We start from the raw sequence: 21559 nt of genomic DNA, 5'->3' as shown, positions 1-21559 counted from the left end.
GTCTTTGTAAATGCAAAATATCAAATTATTCAATTTTAAAGAATAAGTCTATCTTGATGAGAACCTGATGCTTTCTAATTACAGAAATGACAGTTTTCTTTCCAGAAGTTTTAGATGTTGTGGCAGCCATATTGCTTCTAATGTCAAAATATCTCAATTCTTTCGATGGTTCGTATCACTACTCGTGACTAGTTGTCTCTTTTTATCAAGAAATACAACGAAAAAAAATCAATATTCGTGAGTGTACTGTATTGAAGAAGAGAGCCCGGACACAGTCATCCGTTAAAGAGTGCAACAATGCAGACACCCAAGTACGCGTGCGCCACCGTGCAACAGGTGTCCTGAACGAACTTATCCCTAATAGGTTGGAATACACCACAATGAGTTAGCTTAGCGTTGCGATGTTCTTTGATAGCGCTTGTCATCTACCCAGATACTCCGCTCAGAGAGAGACGAAGGCACACCGATGATTCTTCAGCTTATTTTCTATCAAATCCAAGTAATTGACAATGTAGAGCATTCTTCTTTGACAACATATTCCAGTCAACTTTGATGAACACTGAATCAAACTCCGCTGGAAACGTTCGCGGTGCTCTCTACTAAAGACTACAACTCAAACTACAACTATAGGACCGTAAGCTGTCCGCCTGTCATGCCTTTTTTATGAAAACAATGAAAAACATAGGAAATTTATAACAATCAAAGTGGAAATTTGTTTTATTCCAAAATCAAGGCTACTCGCGTCTGGCAAGTCAAAGCACGTTTAACTAGCTTTATAGGTAAGATGGCTGCCCGGGACCTACGTAAGATGGATGTGCCCCGAGCGAGCAGTGACGGGAACGTGACTTTTTTCACATTTTATGCACGATATGTACGTTTTTTTTCTTGAATTTTATTCATAGACGTCAAAATAAATGTTGTTTAGAATTCTATCTGTTTGTCTTTTCTCTATTGTGAAATAAATGAAAGTATCGGCCAAATTCGTGACGTCACGCGCCGACGCAAAGGCGCCATCTTTAAGTGACGTCATCGTGTCGTGGTGCCGCCAATTTAAATTTTTTTGCATGTCGTGTTTTTATGCACATATAAGCCGTACCCTCGATTCAGTCATCATTTTTTGTCTGACAAAAGCGGCAGATGCGAGTAAATGCGGTACTTTTCAAAATCATCATATTTTATATTCTCTTTTCTCATAAAGTAAGGTAACATAGTTAATTTCATAAGAGGAAAATGAGTAAAGTAATTTATTTACTTATTCACAGAAGTTTGAAGTTTCAAATTGGAAAAAAAATGATCATATCATGAAATGGGCACTGCAAGTAGTGAGGTCCACTACATAGAGTTATTTGCACTCAACTTGTTACCTTATTGTCTGAGTCGCTGAGGTCTGATGCTTTGGGTGTGGCATCCAAATCAGTCACCCCTCTATTAATATTAAGCTCTTCAGCGGCTGGTATTTGGTTTGCCTCATCGGCATCGATGTCTGTCTCTTCTGCAACGGATAAAGTCTTCTCTGCCATGCCTTTGAACTCAGCCCCTGAGTCAACTAAACACATACATACAGGTGGCTGAGCATGCACTCCTGCATACACACATGCAGACATGAGCATATACACAGGCACACATGGTGGGCACAAAAAAGTGGGTAAAATAATTATTCGAAGATATATAACGTATGTTTTTGACAACTTGCTTGATATCATGTTAATTGATAAGTATAAATCTAGCTAACTGCAATTTAGCTTGCTTTATAGCATTGGATAGAATAATGGTTCATGTTTGTTTGCATTCATGATGCCGGAAATGTTCTCAAGCATACTTAGGAATCAGACAAATTTCAAGCCTGTGAAACGTCTACGACAACACAAGTCTAATCGTAGTTTTCATCTCCATCTACTTCCGATTACCCGAGGTCGGGTCGCAGGGGCAGCAGCTTCAGCAGGGAAGCCCAAACTTTGTTCTTCCCGGCCACTTCATCCAACTGTTCCGTGAGGATCCAAGGGCGTTCCAGGGCCAGCCAGGAGACATAGTCTCAGAAACGTGGTCTAGCGCGCCCCTGTCGCCTCCTGACGGTGAGACATGCTCAGAAGCATCTTCAACAGATGCTCGGGCCAATTTATCTTGCTCCTCTTAATGCGGAATAGCAGCGGCTATACTCTTAACCCATCGTGGATGACCAAACTTCTCATCTTATCTCTAAGATATCTTGTTCCTTCGGTCACAACCCACAGCTTGTGTCCATATTTGAGGGTAGGAATGTAGATCGACCGTTAAATACAGTGGGGTAAATAAGTATTTAGTCAAACACCAATTGTGCAAGTTATCCTACTTGAAACGATTAGAGAGGCCTGTACCGTATTTTCTCGATTTTAACGCGCACTCGAAAATAACACGCAGGTAATTTTGGGCCAAAAACATCTGGAAAAACACAGTAATCGAATATAGTGCGCACCTAAAATTTCCCGCTGACGAAAATCAGAAATCTTACCTTTTTTTCTTCGTTTCACGATTGTTTTGTTCAAAATGAAGGGTGGAGTTATGCGTTTGAATTTTAGGACAATAGATGAAAGGTTATATGGAGGGGGTTTGGTGAGGGGTATTGATTTTTAGGACAATAGAGTTCGGCAGTGAGTTCGGCAGATCAAAAGTCAGTGGGGTTTGATCAGCGTTTCCTATATTCCGAAGTGCATAGTGGTGCTTCTTCCTCATCTTGATTATGAACCGCTGATACTCCATCAGTTTATGTTCGTAGTCCTCAGGCATCCTTTGGGCAATTGACGTTCTCTTTCTTACAGATAGGTCGTGCCGTTGCATAAACTTATAGCACCAACATGCAGACGATTTGAAGCCGGAATCCTTGTTGGTTTTTTTCATGATTTTCAGGGCGAGGATACGCAGCTCGACTGTGTTGATGGCACACCCTGCAGCTCTTCTCTCAGCAATCGTTTTAAGAAGTTCTTTCTCTAACTCTGGGAACATTGCTTTTCTTCCACGTCCTGATGCTTTTGCTGTTGCTTTTTCTTTCAATAATGAGTCTTTCTTCTTCCTCCAACCACGGATGTTAGCTTCACTAATATCGAATTTTTTTCCAGCTTCTCTGTTGCCCAATTCCTCTGCCACTTTGATGACTTTTCTTTTGAACGCTGTGGTATAACTTGCTCGTTTTGATGCCATGTTGCTTGTACAATGTCCAAAACTGAACTGAGAGAGGGTGAACTGAGACGAGTACGAGGCTAGAGGGGGGCAGTGGTGGTCTCGGCTTTCCGATTTTCGATCGGCTTTACGAGATGACGTAAAACCGAAAATTTATAATCGTACCGAGCGCGGCAGGCTCCGAAAATCAGCCAATCAGCGAGCTGGAATGCAATACAAAATGGACGCTTCCATTTTGCACTACTGACGGTAAGTTCATGGTGTTTTTATGCTGTTACAGGAAAAATATTGGCGTTGACCATTTGTCTCTATCGCCATTCTACTTTCCAGCTTATTAATGCAGGATTGTGATGTTTGTGAGGCTTGACGATCTTTAATATGCGTGTATTTTGAATTCAAAGTTGGAAATTGCACAATGTCCGTGCGTCAAAGTGAGTTTGACAATGCTTTTTTCGATCGAAAATTTGTAATTTATTTTAGTTATTGATTATAACACGCACCCCATCTATTGGAATTAATTATATAGCAAAAATCTGCGTGTTATAATCGAGAAAATACGGTAATTGTCAACATGAGAGACATAATGTGAAAAAAAACAGAAAATCAAATTGTTTGATTTCTAAAGAATTTATTTGCAAATCTTGGTGGAAAATAAGTATTTGGTCAATACCAAAACTTCATCTCAATACTTTGTTATGTACCCTTTGTTGGCAATAATGGAGGCCAAAAATTTTCTGTAACTCTTCACAAGCTTTTCACACACTGTTGCTGGTATTTTGGCTCATTCCTCCATTCAGATCTCCTCTAGAGCAGTGATGTTTTGGGGCTGTCGTTGGGCAACACAGACTTTCAACTCCCTCCACAGATGTTCTATTGGTTTGAGATCTGGAGACTGGCTAGGGCACTCCAAGACCTTGAAATGCTTCTTACGAAGTCACTCCTTTTTTGCCCTGGCTGTGTGTTTGGGATCATTGTCATGCTGAAAGACCCAGCCACGTCTCATCTTCTATGTCCTTGCTGATGGAAGGAGATTTTTACTCAAAATCTCTCGATACATGGCCCCATTCATTCTTTCCTTTACACAGATCAGTCGTCCCGGTCCTTTTGCAGAAAAACAGCCCCAAAGCATGATGTTTCCACCCTCATGCTTCACAGTGGGTATGGTGTTCTTCGGATGCAATTCAGTATTCTTTCTCCTCCAAACACGAGAACCTGTGTTTCTACCAAAAAGTTATATTTTGGTTTCATCTGACCATAATACAATCTCCCAATCCTCTTCTGGATCATCCAAATGCTTTCTAGCGAATCGCAGACGGGCCTGGATGTGTACTGGCTTCAGCAGGGGGACACGTCTGGCATTGCAGGATTTGAGTCCCTGGCGGCGCATTGTGTTACTGAGAGTAGCCTTTTGTTACTGTGGTCCCAGCTCTCTGTAGGTCAGGGGTGTCAAACTAATTTTTTGTCGCGGGCCACATGGTAGTTTTAATTACATCCGGAGGGCCGTTATGTCTTCCAACTATGCTGCCAAAATTAATCGATTAATAAATTGACAGCTTTCACGATCGTGCTAATCGATAGATCATTTTTGGACATTCAAATTAGTACATTTTTTTGCAATTATTGATTTAAAATGAGGAAACAGGAAATAATCTACAATCTTCATTTGAATTTCATCATAAAACAGAAAGTTGGCACTCATCATTTACTTTCTCGGGCCACACAAAATGATGTGGCGGGCCAGATTTGCCCCCCGGGCCACCACTTTGACACATGTGCTGTAGGTCATTCACTAGGTGCCCCCATGTGGTTCTGGGATTTTTGCTCACCTTTCTTGTTATCATTTTAATGCCACGGGGTGAGATCTTGCATGCAGCCCCAGATCGAGGGAGATTATCAGTGATTTTGTATGTCTTCCATTTTCGAATAATTGCTCCCACATTTGATTTCTTTACACCAAGCGTTTTACCTATTGCAGATTCAGTCTTCCCAGCCTGGTGCAGGTCAACAATTTTGTCGCTGGTGTCCTTCGGCAGCTCTTTGGTCTTGGCCATAGTGGAGTTTGGAGTGTGAGAGACTGAGGTGGTTGTGGACAGGTCGCTTTTATACCGATGAGTTAAAACAGATGCTATTAATACAGGTAACGTGATTTTCTGGGGGGTTTTCCCACATTCTGTCTCTCATGGTTGAGGTTTACCCATGTTGACAATTACAGGCATCTCTAATCTTTTCAAGTAGGAGAACTTGCACAATTGGTGGTTGACTAAGTACTTATTTGCCCCACTGTAGAGAGCTCCATCTTTTGGCTCAGCACCTTTTTCAACACGATGGACCAATGCAGAGTTCCCATCACTGCAAAAGCCGCGCCGGTCGGTGCGCATGTCAATCTCTCGTTCTATTTTTCCGTCACTTGTTAACAAAACCCCAAGACACCTCCATATCCATGGTTTTAATAGGGAGTACAAATGTGTTACTTTGAAGGGAAAATCTTAAGAAAAATCATTGCACGTGGTTTTTCTGAGTCACTGTATGAATCCAAAGGATCGTCTGCTCGATTGCACATTATTTGGGTCAATATCATAAGGAAGTTAACATGCCTATCTTTGTAAATGCAAAATATCAAATGATTCAATTTGAAAGGAGAAATAATTCTATCTTGATGACAACCTGTTGCTTTTTAATGACAGAAATTAATGTCGAAATAGCTCGATTTTTTTCGATGGTCCATATTACTGCAATAGTTGTCACTTACGAACTAGAAATGTAAAAAAAAGCATAATTTTGTTTTATTTCATTATCACAAATGTACAATAATTTCCTTTCAAAAAGGAAGTGACGTAAGCTCTGTCTCCGTAGCGGTATAGTGTTCACCAAGTCTCTGGGTGCAATAATAGCAGGAATACAAGGCTGATATTTTAACGATCGGCCGCAAGACCTTTGATCAGCTTTAACAACTATTGGGATGTGCTGACATGGTAAAAGCTACGAACACATCAAGGCTACTCGCATCTGACCAGTCAGAGCATGTGAAACTAGGTAAGACGACAGCGCCCTAGGTAAGATGGCGGCGCCCTGAGCGAGCAGTGACAGGCACAAGTGAGTTTTTTTTACGTTTTATGCAAGATACGTTTTTTTTCTTCTTGAATTTCATTCATAGATGTCAAAATAAATGTTGTTTGGCGTTTTATCTGTTTAATTTTACTCTACTTTGAAATAAATGATCGTATCGGCCGCATTGTCTTGCGTTGCGGTGTTTTGGCGTTTCGTCGTTGTTACCTTGCAGTTTCGTGTATGTCGTCTTTTTAAGCGCATATAAGCCGTACCCTCGATTTAGTCATCATTTTTCTTTGTCCGACAAATGAGATTTATATGCGAGTAAATACTTTACTTTACTTAAATTCCTCCACTAGAGAAAAGGACCTCATCCCTGAACTGGAGATGGCAAGCTCTCCGATCTGGAGGTACTGATTCTAGAAGCCTATTTTACATTGAATTAGCACAATCCGTTCCACAATCTTTTATACTACTGCCTAAAACGTTTAAAAATTATAAAAGTATACCAATTTTATATGGAATATATATGCAAATGTATGAACACTTGCAATAAAACCGAAAAGGATAGGAAAATTATTTATTTATATATTAAAATGATTAAGAAATGCAAAGATATTTTCCAATGCGGTGGAACTGTGAGTAGACAGGCATACACGCACGTAAACACACAATTTAACAACTTAAAATTAAGCACAATCATACAAAATCCAAAAACAACACCGTCACGAATGAGGGCATACGAATTAGGAGCTTACCACCAACCGAAGCTAATCATTCATTGTTCAGAAGTTTAGAAACTGCCTAGAAAAGGGAATTTTTGCCAGATGGTCACAGTCAAACTCTGCTGGTGGCTGATATCGCATTTTTTGTGTCTGCCTGGAGTGTGCCTTTTTTGGTTTGGGCTAGAGCTGTGCTCCCTTGTTGGCCCCGATGGCTGCTAACCCGTACAGGACCCAGGCTTGCTCTAGTGTCCGCCTATTGCGTGCTAACCTCAGTTCCATCATCAAGAAGATACTGCTTCCTTCTAGGGAAGCTTTGTAATTTGTTCATTGTTTGTTTGTTTGGTTTTTTTGCATCCTTGTCTGTCACGAGGTATGGCGTGCGGGCATGAAAGAACAGGTGATGGAGCCAAACGCTAGAAAACAGGCAAGTCAGGAACAAATGTGTACTCAAAGATTTTTAAGTAAAGGGACAAAAATAAACTGCAAACAAGAGCAGGGAAACCAAAAATACAAAGATGAACCAAAAGCAGTAGAATCAAACATACTTTGAACGCACACCTAAAGGTTACATTGACAAGAAAGCAACCGGAAATTAACAAAGAAGGGGGACTTAAATACACAGACATGGGTTAACGAGACATGGAGAACAGGTGGGTGACACACAAGACAACAGAGTCTGAGATACATAGTGGAGGTGACAACAGGTGAAATCAATGGACAATGACAAGGATAAGTTAAACAGAGGGAAAAAAGCCAAGGTTAACGCAACATAAAACTCTAAAAGCATACAAACCTACCAGTGCTGTGCTTACCTGTCATGGATGAGTTTTTGCTGTTCTTTTTACTGGTGCAGTCCTCCTGCCCAACTGTAGTCTGCTGTGCATTTTTCAGGCTCAATTTGTGACAGACCTCAAATGCTTGACCAACAGTCCGGACAATGCGCATGGCTTGACTCTGTGAGGTTGAGAAAAATGTTGAAAAAAACACACATTGCAACTTTTTAGAGGTTTGCCATATATTGCGATACATATTGGGATTAGAGGTGTGCAATATGATGATATTAGATAATTAAGATCATCAACATGCTCACAATCTTATGAAGTTGAAAGATCGTTAAATTGTCTTGTGTTTTTGTGTTGTTTGTAAGACACACTGGTAGTTCTCTGCTGACAGCAACTTAAGGCTGCCTTGTCTGACAGAAATGAGCTGTGACAGCTGATGGTTAGGTGAAACATTGATCTTGAACACTTCAAACGTGCCGCAGTTGTATGCTTCTATTTTGGACCCTTTGGTGGTGACGCGACGGAAGCTTGACTTGCCTCAGAAGTCCGCTGAGCCAGCGAAGGGCCTGTCCCCTCCCAACTCAGTGTGGGGCCCCACTCACACCCAAAACTGAGTGCCGAACGAAAAGGAGTATTTGATCATATATATACAGTCGTACCTCTACTTACGAAATTAATTGGTTCCAAGACAAATTTGGTAAGTGGAGGTGTACTTTATATGTAAATTCTTTAATTTGTTCCACAGTCCTCATACAACTACCAACTAAACCCTTTAAAATTGGTCAAAGTGTCCAAATTTTGTATGAAAAAAACACACAAAAATGAGAGAAAATTAGACGGAAATGATTTATTAATGTCTTAAAATAAAGCATATGAGAATGTGCCCTCTCTCATCTCTCATCTCATTTTCTGAACTACTTTATCCTCATTAGGGTTGCGGGGGGTGCTGAAGCCTATCCCAGCTGACTCCGTGCCAGAGACGGGGGACACCCTTAATCGGTGGCCAGCCGATCACAGGACACAAGGAGACGAACAACCATGCACACTCACACCCATATCTTGGGGCAATTTAGAGTGTCCAATCAGCCCACCATGCATGTTTTTGGAATGTGGGAGGAAACTGGTGTTCCCGGAAGAAACCCACGCAGGCCCAGGGAGAGGTGCAAACTCCACACAGGTGGACGTGACCTGGATTTGAACCCTGGACCCCAGAGCTGTGAGGCCGACGCGCTAACCACTCGCTCCACAGGCCGCCCGTAAATGTGCCCTGCGCCGCAGAAATATCTCTCTAAGCAGCCCTTATAGATGTAATACCCATGTTTGTGCGATAGGTGGCGGCAAGAGCCCGTTCAACCAGGGCCGGAAGCCGTTCAATTTGTAGTACATTTTAGACTTTTACGTGTGGGGGGATTTCAAGATAAAATAATGGATAAGGAAATGCATTTATTTTTGGGGGGATTTCGTAACTTAGATCTTTTTCGTATCTCGAGTCACTCATTTGCATGTAAATAATTTCGTAACCTGAAACTTTCGTACCCGGAGGCATTCGTAAGTAGAGGTATAACTGTACTGTGATACAACACCACTTCGTGGATTTATATATTTTTATAACAACAATGGTAAAAAAAGTCCAAATTCACTCTGAAATCGCAACCGAAACATGGGAGATGAAAATGGTGGAAGTGAGGGCTTTTTGGCACTGAATTGGGTGGCACTCAGCGCCAAAGAAGAACAATTTCACTTCAGAAGAAGAATGATTATTATAAAAGGCTGAGTAGGAAGCCATCTTGCCTTTCCTGTTTTCATTTGATCACAATTTGCATCGCGCACATTACCATATGAATAAAAACCGTGCCACGCCTTTTTGAGCTTGGTTTGGATTTTTCAAGGAAGTTCAATATTTAGGATGCATTTTCAATGGGCATAGTCTTTCTCCACTGGTGAGGTGTGTGATGCGAAATTCACTCGCAACAAAACAGGAAATGGCAAAACGCCGTCTTTCTCGGCCACTGAGTGCCACACAAATTATCGCCGATGAAGTGCATCTCTGACTTCCATCATTTTTTTATCCCCTGTCTTCTACTTGGGAGTTTCAATGTGGATTATGACATTTTCATGAACTTGCAAACTCCGTACAAGTGGGCCGACCTGGATTTGAACCCAGGACTTCAGAGCTGTGAGGCCAACGCGCTAACCACTCCCCCGTCGCCACTGTGGCACCGACACTACCTCAAGCAGCCATTTTAATCTTTTTTTTCATTACATTCCGTTGCGTGCATACTCTAATTAATATTCATTGATTAGCAACAGCGTAACAATGTTGTCAAAAGAGTTCAGACTTTCTGTAATTTAGAAGTGGTAAAATGACAAAAACACAAATTCATGTATTTTTTATTTTAAACATGAGTATGGTTCACAAGGAATAACATTTTAAAATATGAATTGTTTATGGCTCTCTCTGGCAAAGAGGTTCCCAACCCCTGATCTAAATTGTCCAATTGTATGAATGTTAGCATAAATGGTTGTATGCCTCATTGTGCCCTGCGATGGGCTCGCAACCTATTCCAGTGTTCCTTGCCAACTGCCCACAACTAGCTGGGATTGGTTCTATCATCCCCACGACCATCGTAAGGATAAGCGGAATGGAAAATAAATGATTATATTTTAATATTTAATCACTTTTCTAGCTTGATTTTAAAACCACCAGTTGTGGCAATTCAGAGTTGAAATTTTAAGAGAAGTTCTCACCTTTTTTTTAGACTTGAAAACGTTACACCGGAAAATATTGCTGTGGCCATCTCGTGCAATGTAACTGAATATCTTTAAATCTTGTGAGTCATGAGACACATAAAATATTCTGAAAGACAGAAAAAGAAAGACAACAATTCAAATGCATGCTGACAATTATTCATTTTTCGCAAGGCTTATTCTTACAAGGATATTTGGGGGTGCTCGAGCCTCTCCCAGTCATATACAGGCACCAGGCGGGGGACAACCTATGTGCATTGGTAACCCGCCAATCGCAGGGCAAGCCTGACATTGCATATTATATTCATTCATTCATTTTCTGAACCGATTTAACCTCACTAGGGCCGCAAGGGGTGCTGGAGCCTATCTCATATAATGTTGGGGCAGGGGCGGATACACCCTGAATCGGTGGGGAAGAGGAGACGGTCAACCATTCTCACACTCATATCGAGGGGCTATTTAGAGTGTCCAATCAGCTTACCATGCTTGTTTTTTTCTGAATGTGGGAGGAAACCAGAGTACCCGGAGGAAACCCAGGCAGGCCCGGGGAGAACATGCAAACTCCACACAAGTGGACCGACCTGGATTTGAACCCAGGACCCCAGAGCTGTGAGGCTGACGTGCTAACCACTCAATCCTTGCATATGAAACATTGTGTTAAATAAGACAGAATAATTGGAAATGTAATGTAATAATTGCACATTTTTAAAAAGAAATTGTATCTTTTGACTAACGTAAATAAAAAACACACCTGATACTTGAAAACTACTTAGCACACTCAGAAAAATGATTTATAGGATTTACATTGAATGTTTAGTTTCTAAGACAACTGACTTCGGAGCAAGCAAGATCGATCCTCGCGCGGTGCCAGTATGATTGTCAGTGCAGATGGTTGTCTGTCTTTCTGTGTGCCCTACAGCTTACTGGCAACCAGTAAAGGGTGTAGACTGCCTTTTCCTCCAAATCATCTAAGATCAGCAACTCTCACAACCAACCCTTACAAGGATGCATGGCACGGATGATAAATGAGTTTTTTTTTAGAAAAAAAAATACACAATAGTTTCATATACGAGTGTCCAGACATACGAGAAATTGGAGATACGAGTAAAATTCCGAGCAAATTTTTGCCTTGAGATACGAGACAAATTTGAGATACGACCATACGAGATGCTTCCCAATGCGGCCGTCCAGGTGGTCGATCGAGTATGCGAGAGGCTGCTTATGAGAACAGCATCGCACTGTCTTTCTTGCCGCATTTCCCTCGCGTAAAGATATCTATGACCACCGGGCCATACAGGTTGCATTTTTTACTAGAGATAGCATCACCGCAAAAAAGCCAGAGAAATCTACATGGACTTGAAAGCAAAGCAAGCATCTGAAAAAGACACCAGCGAAATGCTTCAAAGCAAGTCGTGTCTGGTTCGATAATTTAAAAAAAACGAACAGTCGTTTCGGAGGCATGGACAAGCCAGGAAGTTCCGGCTGGAAAGGCGGGGTGGAATACATTAAAATCTTTGCCACGGTTATCGCACAAGAGGTTTACATTTAGTGTAACGTAAAACGAAAACTTATTTTTAAGTGTGTATAGTAATCTAATTTCATTGAAGTTAAATTTCGAGTTTATGTTATGTTACGAGCGAGTTGGCATCAAGTCTCTCTCTTCTCTCTCCCTCTCTTTCTATATATATATATATATATATATATATATATATATATATACACACACACATACACACCGTATTTACTCGCGTATAAGACGTACCTTTAAAATTGCTTTAAATCGTTGAATTTTACAATTTCTCTCGTATTAGACGCTTCCTGATTCACAATTTTCATCTCCATATTCATGGTTTTAATAGGGAGTACAAATGTGTTACTTTGAAGAGAAAATGTATGAATCCAAAGGATCGTCTGCTGGATTGCACATTATTTGGGTTAATATCATAAGGAAGTTAATATGTCTGTCTTTGTACATGCATAATTTCAAATTATTCCATTTGAAAAATGAAGTCTATCTTGACGAGAACCTGATGCTTTTTAATGACAGAAATTACAATTTTTTTTACCAGAAGTTTTAGATGTTGTGGTGGCCATATTGGTTCTAATGTCGAAATATCTCGATTCTTTCGATGGTTCATGTTACTGCAATAGTTGTCACTTCCGAACAAGAAATAAAAAGCAAAAAAATCAAAGTGGAATTTTGCTTTATTTCATAATCACAAATGTACAATAATTTCTTTTCTGTGTTCCAAAAGGGTGTTGCCTGCACGAAGACAAATTCAAAAAGGAAGTAGCATGAGCAGTACGACCAGGAAATGTGTCCGTAGAAGTCTAGTGTTCACCAAGTCTCTGGGTGAAATAATAGCATGAGATACACATTACGCAGGTATCAAGGCTGATATTTTATTGATCGACCGCAAGACCTTCGATCAGCCTTAGCAACTATTGGGATGTGCTGACATGGTAAACACTACGAACATGTATCAAGGCTACTCGCGTCTGGCCAGTCAGAGAATGTTTAACTACAGTAAGATGGTGAGGCCCCGAGCGAGCACAGGCAGGTACAAGTGAGTTCACGTTTTATGCAAAACACTCTCAATTCTCAAAAAAACAGTACTTTAGACCTATACAGAGGAAATGCCTGACGTGAATGACAACAAGATGCTGGTGTGAATGCTTGGAAAATGGACTGAAGCCATGGATCGAACACAATGTAACAGCGAGGAGGAACAGCTTTGGGAATGGTTGGGAGTGATGAATGTCGGATGGCCGCCAACATAGAGGTTCCATACAAAGACAGGCAGGCAGCGTCGCACGAATTATGTGACGATTTGGAATGGATTGTCGATGCCTGGGCGACAGTGCCGGCGAGCACTGTAGTTTGAGCTTTCGTCAAAGCTGGAATCACTATTACGAAATGCCACGAAGAACACGCTGACCCTGATAATGTTATGGGACCCAGCATTGTATGTATGTATATATATATATATATATATATATATATATATATATATATATATATATAGAGAGAGAGAGAGAGAGAGAGAGAGAGAGAGAGAGATGCATATACATATACGTATATATGTATATATATACATACACACCGTATTTTCACACCTATAAAACGCACCGTGTGATAGGGCGCAGTCTCATTTGCGGGTATATTTTCAGTTTTTTGTCAAAACATTGGATGCCTTGTCAGAAAAGGCGCTAGCATGACACTAAGCCAGCATATGTTATGCTAGCCGCTAGCGTATGTTATGCTATCTGCTAGCGTATGTTAGGCTTGGCACTAGCGTATGTTAGGCTTGGCACTAGTTTTTTTAAAGACAGCACGAGCAAAACTAAGTTTGATAATGCTTTATTGAGGTCCAAAGTACACTCTGATATAAAGAGTTCGGCGTTTAACACGCTAGGCTCCACTGTCAGTCAGAGTTGTGTATATTGTGGGAACTTGATTCCAGCTTTAGCAAAAGCTCAAACAACAGAGCTGGCCGACACTTGAGCCCAGTCATCCACAATCCATTGTAACTCGCGACATGCATCATTCCGAAGCCTTTGATTCTCCTCGCTGTTATATCGGCATAGACAATTCATTCCAAATCGTCACGTAAGACGTGCGACGCTGCGTGCCCGAACTACATTGTTAGCAATCCGTTAGCAAAGCTGTTAAATTGTGTTTGATCCATGGCTTCAGTCCATTTTCCAAGCGTTCACACCCGCATTGTGTTGTCATTCACGCCAGGCATTTCCTCTGTAGAGCTCTGATATGCTGTATCTTTAAGTACTGAGAGTGTTTTTGAGGGTTAAAAGCGCTGCAAACACACAGAAGTCAAATGCCTTGCCACTCCCCTGGGATGTTTTGAATGGATTTATCGTAATACTTGGAACGCGCGGGGAGGCTATTTTTAGGGTGAACGTCCGCTGGGTTGATCGAAATAAGTAGCGTGCCGGCAAGAAATAAAACCAGGGAACCATGTGTGAAATTGCGGTATATACATGTATATGTGTATGTATATATATATATATATATATATATATATATATATATATATATATATATATATATATATATATATATATATATATATATATATAGACGCTCCCCTACTTACGAACATTCGAGTTACGAACAACGGTACATACGAACATGTCTGCGAATTGCGTTTATCGTTTATGTCGAAAAATGTTCATAAGTTCGATTTTGTCTTGCGCGCCTTTTTCCGAGTAGAGCTTCTTTCCGCCGATAACTCCGACGCCTGGCGCTGTGAGAGCTCAGCTCACCCAGCATCTACCTTCTTCTGCCCAATTTGTTGCAGTGCGGAAGTGCGTGAACGTATCTCCAGTGCGCAAAGAACCTTTTTCATTTTTATCATTAAATATCTTGTGCATCCATTATTCAATATGGTTGGTGAAAAGCGAAAGGCTTCTATTGAGGGAGGTGCAAGGAAGAAGCAAGCCATTTCATTTGAAATGAGTGGCAATAATAACGAAGTTTGATGCTGGTGACAAAGGGGTGAGTGTTGCACGGGAATACAACTTGAATCATTCGACCGTCAGTACCATTTATAAACAGAAAGATCGAGCAGCAGGACCCAAATATTGAACGTTGCACAAAGTTTGCAAATCAATTGAATGATGCCATACAGTGCTACCGCATCATTTATGATGAAAAAAAGAAAACTGCAATCGTCATTAGATAGCTTCTTTCGGCCAGTTTCTAGTAAATCTCAATCTCTCTCTCTCTCTCTCTCTCTCTCTCTAATGTATGTATACAGTACTGTATGTATTCTCTCCATTTTATTAAATGTTTTTTTCAGTACAAACCAATGCGTGCTACTTATACAAGCCTTAAACATACAAATGCACTTATATAAACCTTCAATATACTTATATAGGCCTTAAACATAAATTATAATACAAAATATAGCACTGAGCAACTTACGAACAAATTCAACTTAGGAACAATCACTCGGAACCTAACTCGATCGTAAGTAGGGGAGCGTCTGTATGTATATATATATATATAACTTATGAACAATCGCTCGGAACCTAACTCTTTCGTAAGTAGGGGAGCGTCTGTTTATATATATATATATATATATACAGACGCTCCCCTACTTACGAACGAGTTAGGTTCTGAGCGATTGTTCATAAGTTGAATTTGTTCGTAAGTTGCTCAGTGCTATATTTTGTATTATAATTTATGTTTAAGGCCTATTTAATTATATTATAGGCGCAACATACACCAGCTTAAACATATGGACACATGCTAAAACACCTTTTTAAAAAGGCAGCGGAAGCAAAACTGAGTTCGGTTGTACTTTATTTAGCCATTTTACAATGTACTCAAAGTCATTATCACCCAAAATCCATCAAAGTTCTCATTTTCTGTGTCCGAATTGAACAATTGTCCAAATGAGTCATCGAAAACGCCGGGTTCCCTCTCTTCGTTCTCAGAGTCACCGTCATTGCCATGTGGCTCCATAGAGAAGATGCCGGCTTTGGCAAAAGCTCGAACAACAAGCAAGCAGAAACGTTCGCCCAGGCGGCCACAATCCATTCGCAAATCGTAGCGTAACTAGCCCGGTGCTGCCTGCCACCCTTCGTAAAGCTGTGTTCACCAGCTACCATCCACTGTTCCCATGCCACTCGCAACTTTGCTTTGAAAGCCCGGTTGATGCCGATGTCCAGCGGTTGGAGTTCTTTAGTTAAGCCTCTGGGAATGATGGCAAGCTCTGAGTTCATTTTCGTGACTTGGTTTTTCACCGCTGATGTGAGTTGAGCACGCATGGAGTCGCAAATCAAAAGTGACGGCGAGCCGTGAAAAAAGTCATCCGGTCGCTTGACATACACCTCACGTAGCCATTCTCTCATTTTTTCCTCGTCCATCCAGCCCTTTGGGTTCGCCTTCACGATGATCCCGGCTGGAAACTTTTCTTTCGGCAGCGTCTTTCGCTTAAAAATCACCATTGGTGGTAGCTTCTGCCCATTAGCATGGCAAGCGAGAACGACAGTAAAAGCCGACTTCTCGTGCCCCGTTGTTCGTTTCGCCACCGTGCTAGTCCCCTTCTTCTCGACAGTGTGGGAGTGCATAATTGAAGGTTTGAAGCTTGAACTGAGCTTCGTAAGCGTGCCTCTTTGTATTATTCATTATTCGTTTTGCAATAAAGCTCATGCCCACACTAGTATACGTATATAGGAACCTTGTAGGGGCGTGGCTTTAGCGTCTTCTCACACACACCCCCTCCGCAAGCTTTACCCCACCAACGTCTGCCTTTAGCGTCTGAACCCCCCACGTCCGCCTTCTCTCTATATAAGAAGCGTGTCGGCAAGAAGTGCTCAGTCAGGCTTTGGAGCTCAGAGCATACACAGGGCGCTCTGCATTGTAAGGCACTCTGTCTATTTTGGAGAAAATTTAAGACTTTTTAGTGTGCCTTATAGTTGTTAAAATACGGTATACATACACACACAGTTGTGGTCAAAAGTTTACATTCACTTGTGAAGAACATAATGTCATGGCTCTCTTGAGTTTCCAGTTATTTCTACAAATCAGATTTTTCTCTGATAGAGTGATTGGAACAGATACTTCTTTGTCACAAAAAACATTCATGAAGTTTGGTTCTTTTATGACTTTATTATGGGTTAACAGAAAAAGTGATCAAATCTGCTGGGTCGAAAATATACATACAGCAACACGAATTAGCAATTTTGGTGACTTAGAAAGTTGTCAGTGAAATGAGCTTCATAGCATGGCCTCTTAACTTCTTGTGAGTGATTATGAGTGACTACAGCTGGTGATTTCTCTGAGGCCATTTAAACAGGGCTCATTGGATGCAAACGCCCACAAATGCTACAATGGGAAAGTCATGGGAAAGTCAAATCATTGACTTGAACAAGTCAGAAAAGTCACTTGGAGCCATTTCAAAGCAGCTGCAGGTCCCAAAAGCAACAGTGCAAACAATTGTGAAGAACATAAAGTGCATGTCACTGTTTTGTCACTGCCACAATCAGGAAGAAAACACAAGCTATCACCTGCTGCTGAGAGAAAATTGGTCAGGAGGGTGAAGATTCAACCGAGAATCACCAAAAAGCAGATCTGCCAAGAATTAGAAGCTGCTGGAACACAGGTGTCAGTGTCCACAGTCAAGCGTGTTTTGCATCTCCATGAACTGAGAGGCTGCTGTGCAAGAAGGAAGCCCTTGCTTCAAAAGCAGCACCTTAAGGCTCGGCTGAAGTTTGCTGCTGATCACATGGACAAAGATAAGACCTTCCGGAGGAAAGTTCTGTGGTCAGACGAAACAAAAATCGAGCTGTTTGGCCACAATGCCCAGCAATATGTTTGGAGGAGAAAAGGTGAGGCCTTTAACCCCAAGTACACCATGCCTACCGTCAAGCACGGTGGTAGTAGTATTATGCTGTGGGGCTGTTTCGCTGCCAATGGAACTGGTGCTTTACAGAGAGTAAAAGGGATAATGAAGACGGAAGATTACCTTCAAATTCTTCAACATAACCTAAAGTCATCAGCCCGAAGATTGGGTCTTGGGCGCAGTTGGGTGTTCCAACAGGACAATGACCCCAAACACACATGGAATGGCTAAATCAGACTAGAATTAAGGTTTTCGAATGGCCTTCCCAAAGTCCTGACCCCATTGAGAACTTGTGGAGAATACTGAAAACAAGTCCATGTCAGAAAGCCATCAAATTTAACTGAACTGCACCAATTCTGTCAAGAGGAGTGGTCAAAGATTCAACCAGAAGCTTGCCAGAAGCTTGTGGATGGCTACCAAAAGTGCCTACTTGAAGTGAAAATGGCCAAGGGACATGTTACCAAATTTTAGCGCTGCTGTATGTATATTTTTGACCCAGCAGATTTGATCACTTTTTTTCTGTTCATCCATAATAAAGTCATAAAAGAACCAAACTTCAAGAATGTTTTTGTGACAAAGAAGTATCTGTTCCAATCACTCTATCAGAGAAAAATCAGAGTTATAGAAATAACCGGAAACTCAAGAGACCCATGATATTATGTTCTTCACAAGTGTATGTAAACTTTTGACCACAACTATATATATATATATATATATATATATATATATATATATATATATATATATATATATATATATATATATATATATATATATATATATATATATATATATATATATATATACACACACATACATATACATACATATACATACATATAAATATATATATATACTTCAGCGACACACTTATTTATTTATATATTTATTTATTTACTTATTACCTATCTATTTATGTCTAAAATGCCTTTCCTATTTCTGCATCCTCACCCTCTTGCTACGGTGACAACGAAATTTCCCTAATACGGGATGAATAAACTTATCAAATCCAATCCTATATATATAGGATATGCATAATATATTTTCACACCTATAGAGCGCACCGCCTGAAATGGCACGGTCTCAGTTGGGGTGTATTTTCAGTTTTTTGTCAATACAAAGGGCACTTCATTTCAAAGGACACACTGCTATGGTTGTGCTAGCATGACACATACTTTAGAATGCATGCTAGCGTATGTTTTAAAAAATGCCGCTGAGACCTTACCTGTAAATGGGGTCTTGCATCACCATCATTTTGTTTTCATCCCACATCCATTCTCTCTTCTGCATTGAAAACGATAAAAAAAACATATTGACTCCTGATATTAAACAATAAATAACATTTCTTTGCAGCATGAGCAGGTTTCAGGGTTTTGAGTGTTCTTTAACATCTTTATTATAGAAGTTTTGCTGCTCCTTACTCAAAGTAATATACTACACATCTACATTGTTGTGTCTGTCTTCTCATGCCCTGTGATCGGTTGGCCACAAATTCAGGGTGTCCCACGCCTCTGGGCCAGCTGGGATTGGCTCCAGCACCCCCACGACCCTAATGAGAATAAAGTAGTTCAGAAAATGAGAAGAGAGATCGACATTGTTGTTGTTATTTGTGCACTACGCGGTGAACGCTTTACATCTCATTATACTTGTATAGTGACCACATAAATTGCTGTTATAAATACCATAAAATGCAATTAAATCCCACTCCACATTGCTTTTAAACAGCAATGTAGTCGCCTGCCAGTTAGGGTTAGTTAACGGCTGTGTCTGGGTAATAGCCAGCCGGCGCTCGGACCACAAAATTTGGACCCCACAGCCTTGACTTGCCATGCTGGCATGTACACGGCCGAAATACTGGGTCACTGAGTTTTTCCCGTGCACAGGGAAACTCATAATTTGAGGCATTAGTACTGTCATTCTCAGAGACCAAGATCAAAGAAAAATACCAATGGTTTCATCATTTTAAACCATGAATGGTCCAAACCCCTTTATATTTACTGTTAGCTACTCTCTTTCAGGTAATCCCAAATGTTGACATTGGGCAACGCTGAGCAGTGCTTGACACACAGATGAACACAAACCCACACCCAAATTTCCCTTGACAGTCTACCCCATGAAAGTTTAATGTCACAGTAAAATGTCAACAAACGAATTATTTATATTGATTCCTATCTCATTGAGGCTTTGTTTGCCCAGTATTTCAATCATTTCTATCTTTAGGGCATTATTGTACCCAGACTTAGATTGAAATTTCTGACAGCCAAATGACATTTTAACTTGCAAACAAATGATTCCAAACACAATCAAACACGAAGATATTTCTTTCATAAACCAATATTTCAGCCACAAAAGCTTATATTGATATAGGATGAGACTTGAAAACAATTAAAGGTGGTGTAGGGTACTGTATGAAAATAAGTGCTGAAAACATGGGAACAATCTGAGAAAGAGTGCTGAATCTCTGAATTATATGCATAAACACTTTTGGTCAGATTATTGCCAGTTTGTATTTTAGGCGTTTCAAACACGCAGTTTTGTCATCACGATGCCCAAGCCGATTGTTGTCACTGCTTTGTGGCCCGCCTCTACCACTATAAAAGTCTGTCGGTTTTCCATTTTAGCAGGAACCAAGCCCACAACGCCTTGAAAATGCACATTTACTCGATCCCACAATACACTAAACTACAGAGGGGGGAGGGACTTTTTGCACGGCAAGCCACTCGTAACATAACAAACAAATTTAAATGAACTTGGATTACGATGCAGACACTCAAAAATACATTTAATCTAACCTAACACTAAACTTAATTCTAATTTTGTTTGACATTTTGATACCTTTCTTCTCCCGGGTTGGCTCTATTTGCCCCGCCTCCACACTGACTTTCAGTCAATATCGAGGGTTGTTTAAGTTAAAATGATGCACACAAATATACTCACAATAGGATAACGCACGACCACTTGCCAACGAGAAGTATTATATACGCTATTCGCAATGACTAACGGGAAGAAAAAAAACACTGAAAAAGTGCAATGCTCCGCCCAGTGCTCGCAGAGACATTACAAAGAAGGAGTTGCGACAGCAGAGACATTACACGAGGGAGTTGTGGGGAGAGAGACTGCCCATGATGTTCTAATGAGCAGCATCTCGCGTCCGCTGTCTGCTCATATATCAAAATTTGTCTCGAGATAAATATCTGCTCAAAATTTTACTCGTATCTCAAATTGCTCTTATGTCGGGGCACTCGTATGTCGAGGTACCACTGTACATGGTAAAGTTCTTTAAATGAAAAAAAAAAGATTTTTAAAAAATTAATTAAGAGCCACACAAATCAAGAGCTATTTAATGGACTACATTGTTTTTTTCACGTATTGGAACAATGGGGAAGATAAAAGGGCTACTTGATGAATAATGTGGCAGAGCATATGTACCCTCACCAACTACAATGGCCGAGCTGCAACTCCTGCGGACTCAGATGCGGCACTGGCAGAGGACCTAAACAACTTTTTTGCCAGCTTTGAGTCACAATCCCACCACCCAGTCACACCACCTCAAACTTCGGCACATCCCACATCAAGCTCGGGAAGAAGCTTCACCCCACTCGCTGTGGAGGTAATGGATGTGAGACATGTGCTCCATGCAGTCAACCCCAGGAAGGCCACAGGACGGGATGGAATACCAGGCAAAGTACTTCACGCCTGTGATTACCAACTAGCACTAGTCTTCACAGACATT

The 21559-nt window shown here is 40.8% G+C and overlaps 1 protein-coding gene across 5 annotated transcripts in view; it reads right to left on the bottom strand.

The window, feature by feature from the left end:
- Nucleotides 1–21559, bottom strand: part of LOC144069401 (carboxyl-terminal PDZ ligand of neuronal nitric oxide synthase protein-like) — a 52895-nt gene that overhangs the window by 17362 nt on the left and 13974 nt on the right. For 4 of the 5 annotated variants that reach the window (XM_077594795.1, XM_077594793.1, XM_077594790.1 and 1 more), the window contains 4 exons: nt 19052–19110; nt 10457–10565; nt 7739–7880; nt 1365–1582 (listed from right to left, as the gene is read on the bottom strand). In XM_077594795.1, coding sequence (XP_077450921.1) covers nt 1365–1582; nt 7739–7880; nt 10457–10565; nt 19052–19110 — 528 coding nt within the window. The remainder of the gene's footprint in view (nt 1–1364; nt 1583–7738; nt 7881–10456; nt 10566–19051; nt 19111–21559) is intronic. The other variant, XM_077594792.1, reaches the window with a different exon arrangement.

Source organism: Stigmatopora argus, chromosome 24 (assembly GCF_051989625.1).
Source record: "Stigmatopora argus isolate UIUO_Sarg chromosome 24, RoL_Sarg_1.0, whole genome shotgun sequence".
NCBI lineage: Eukaryota > Metazoa > Chordata > Actinopteri > Syngnathiformes > Syngnathidae > Stigmatopora > Stigmatopora argus.
This window is presented reverse-complemented; position numbering and strand designations above follow the sequence as displayed.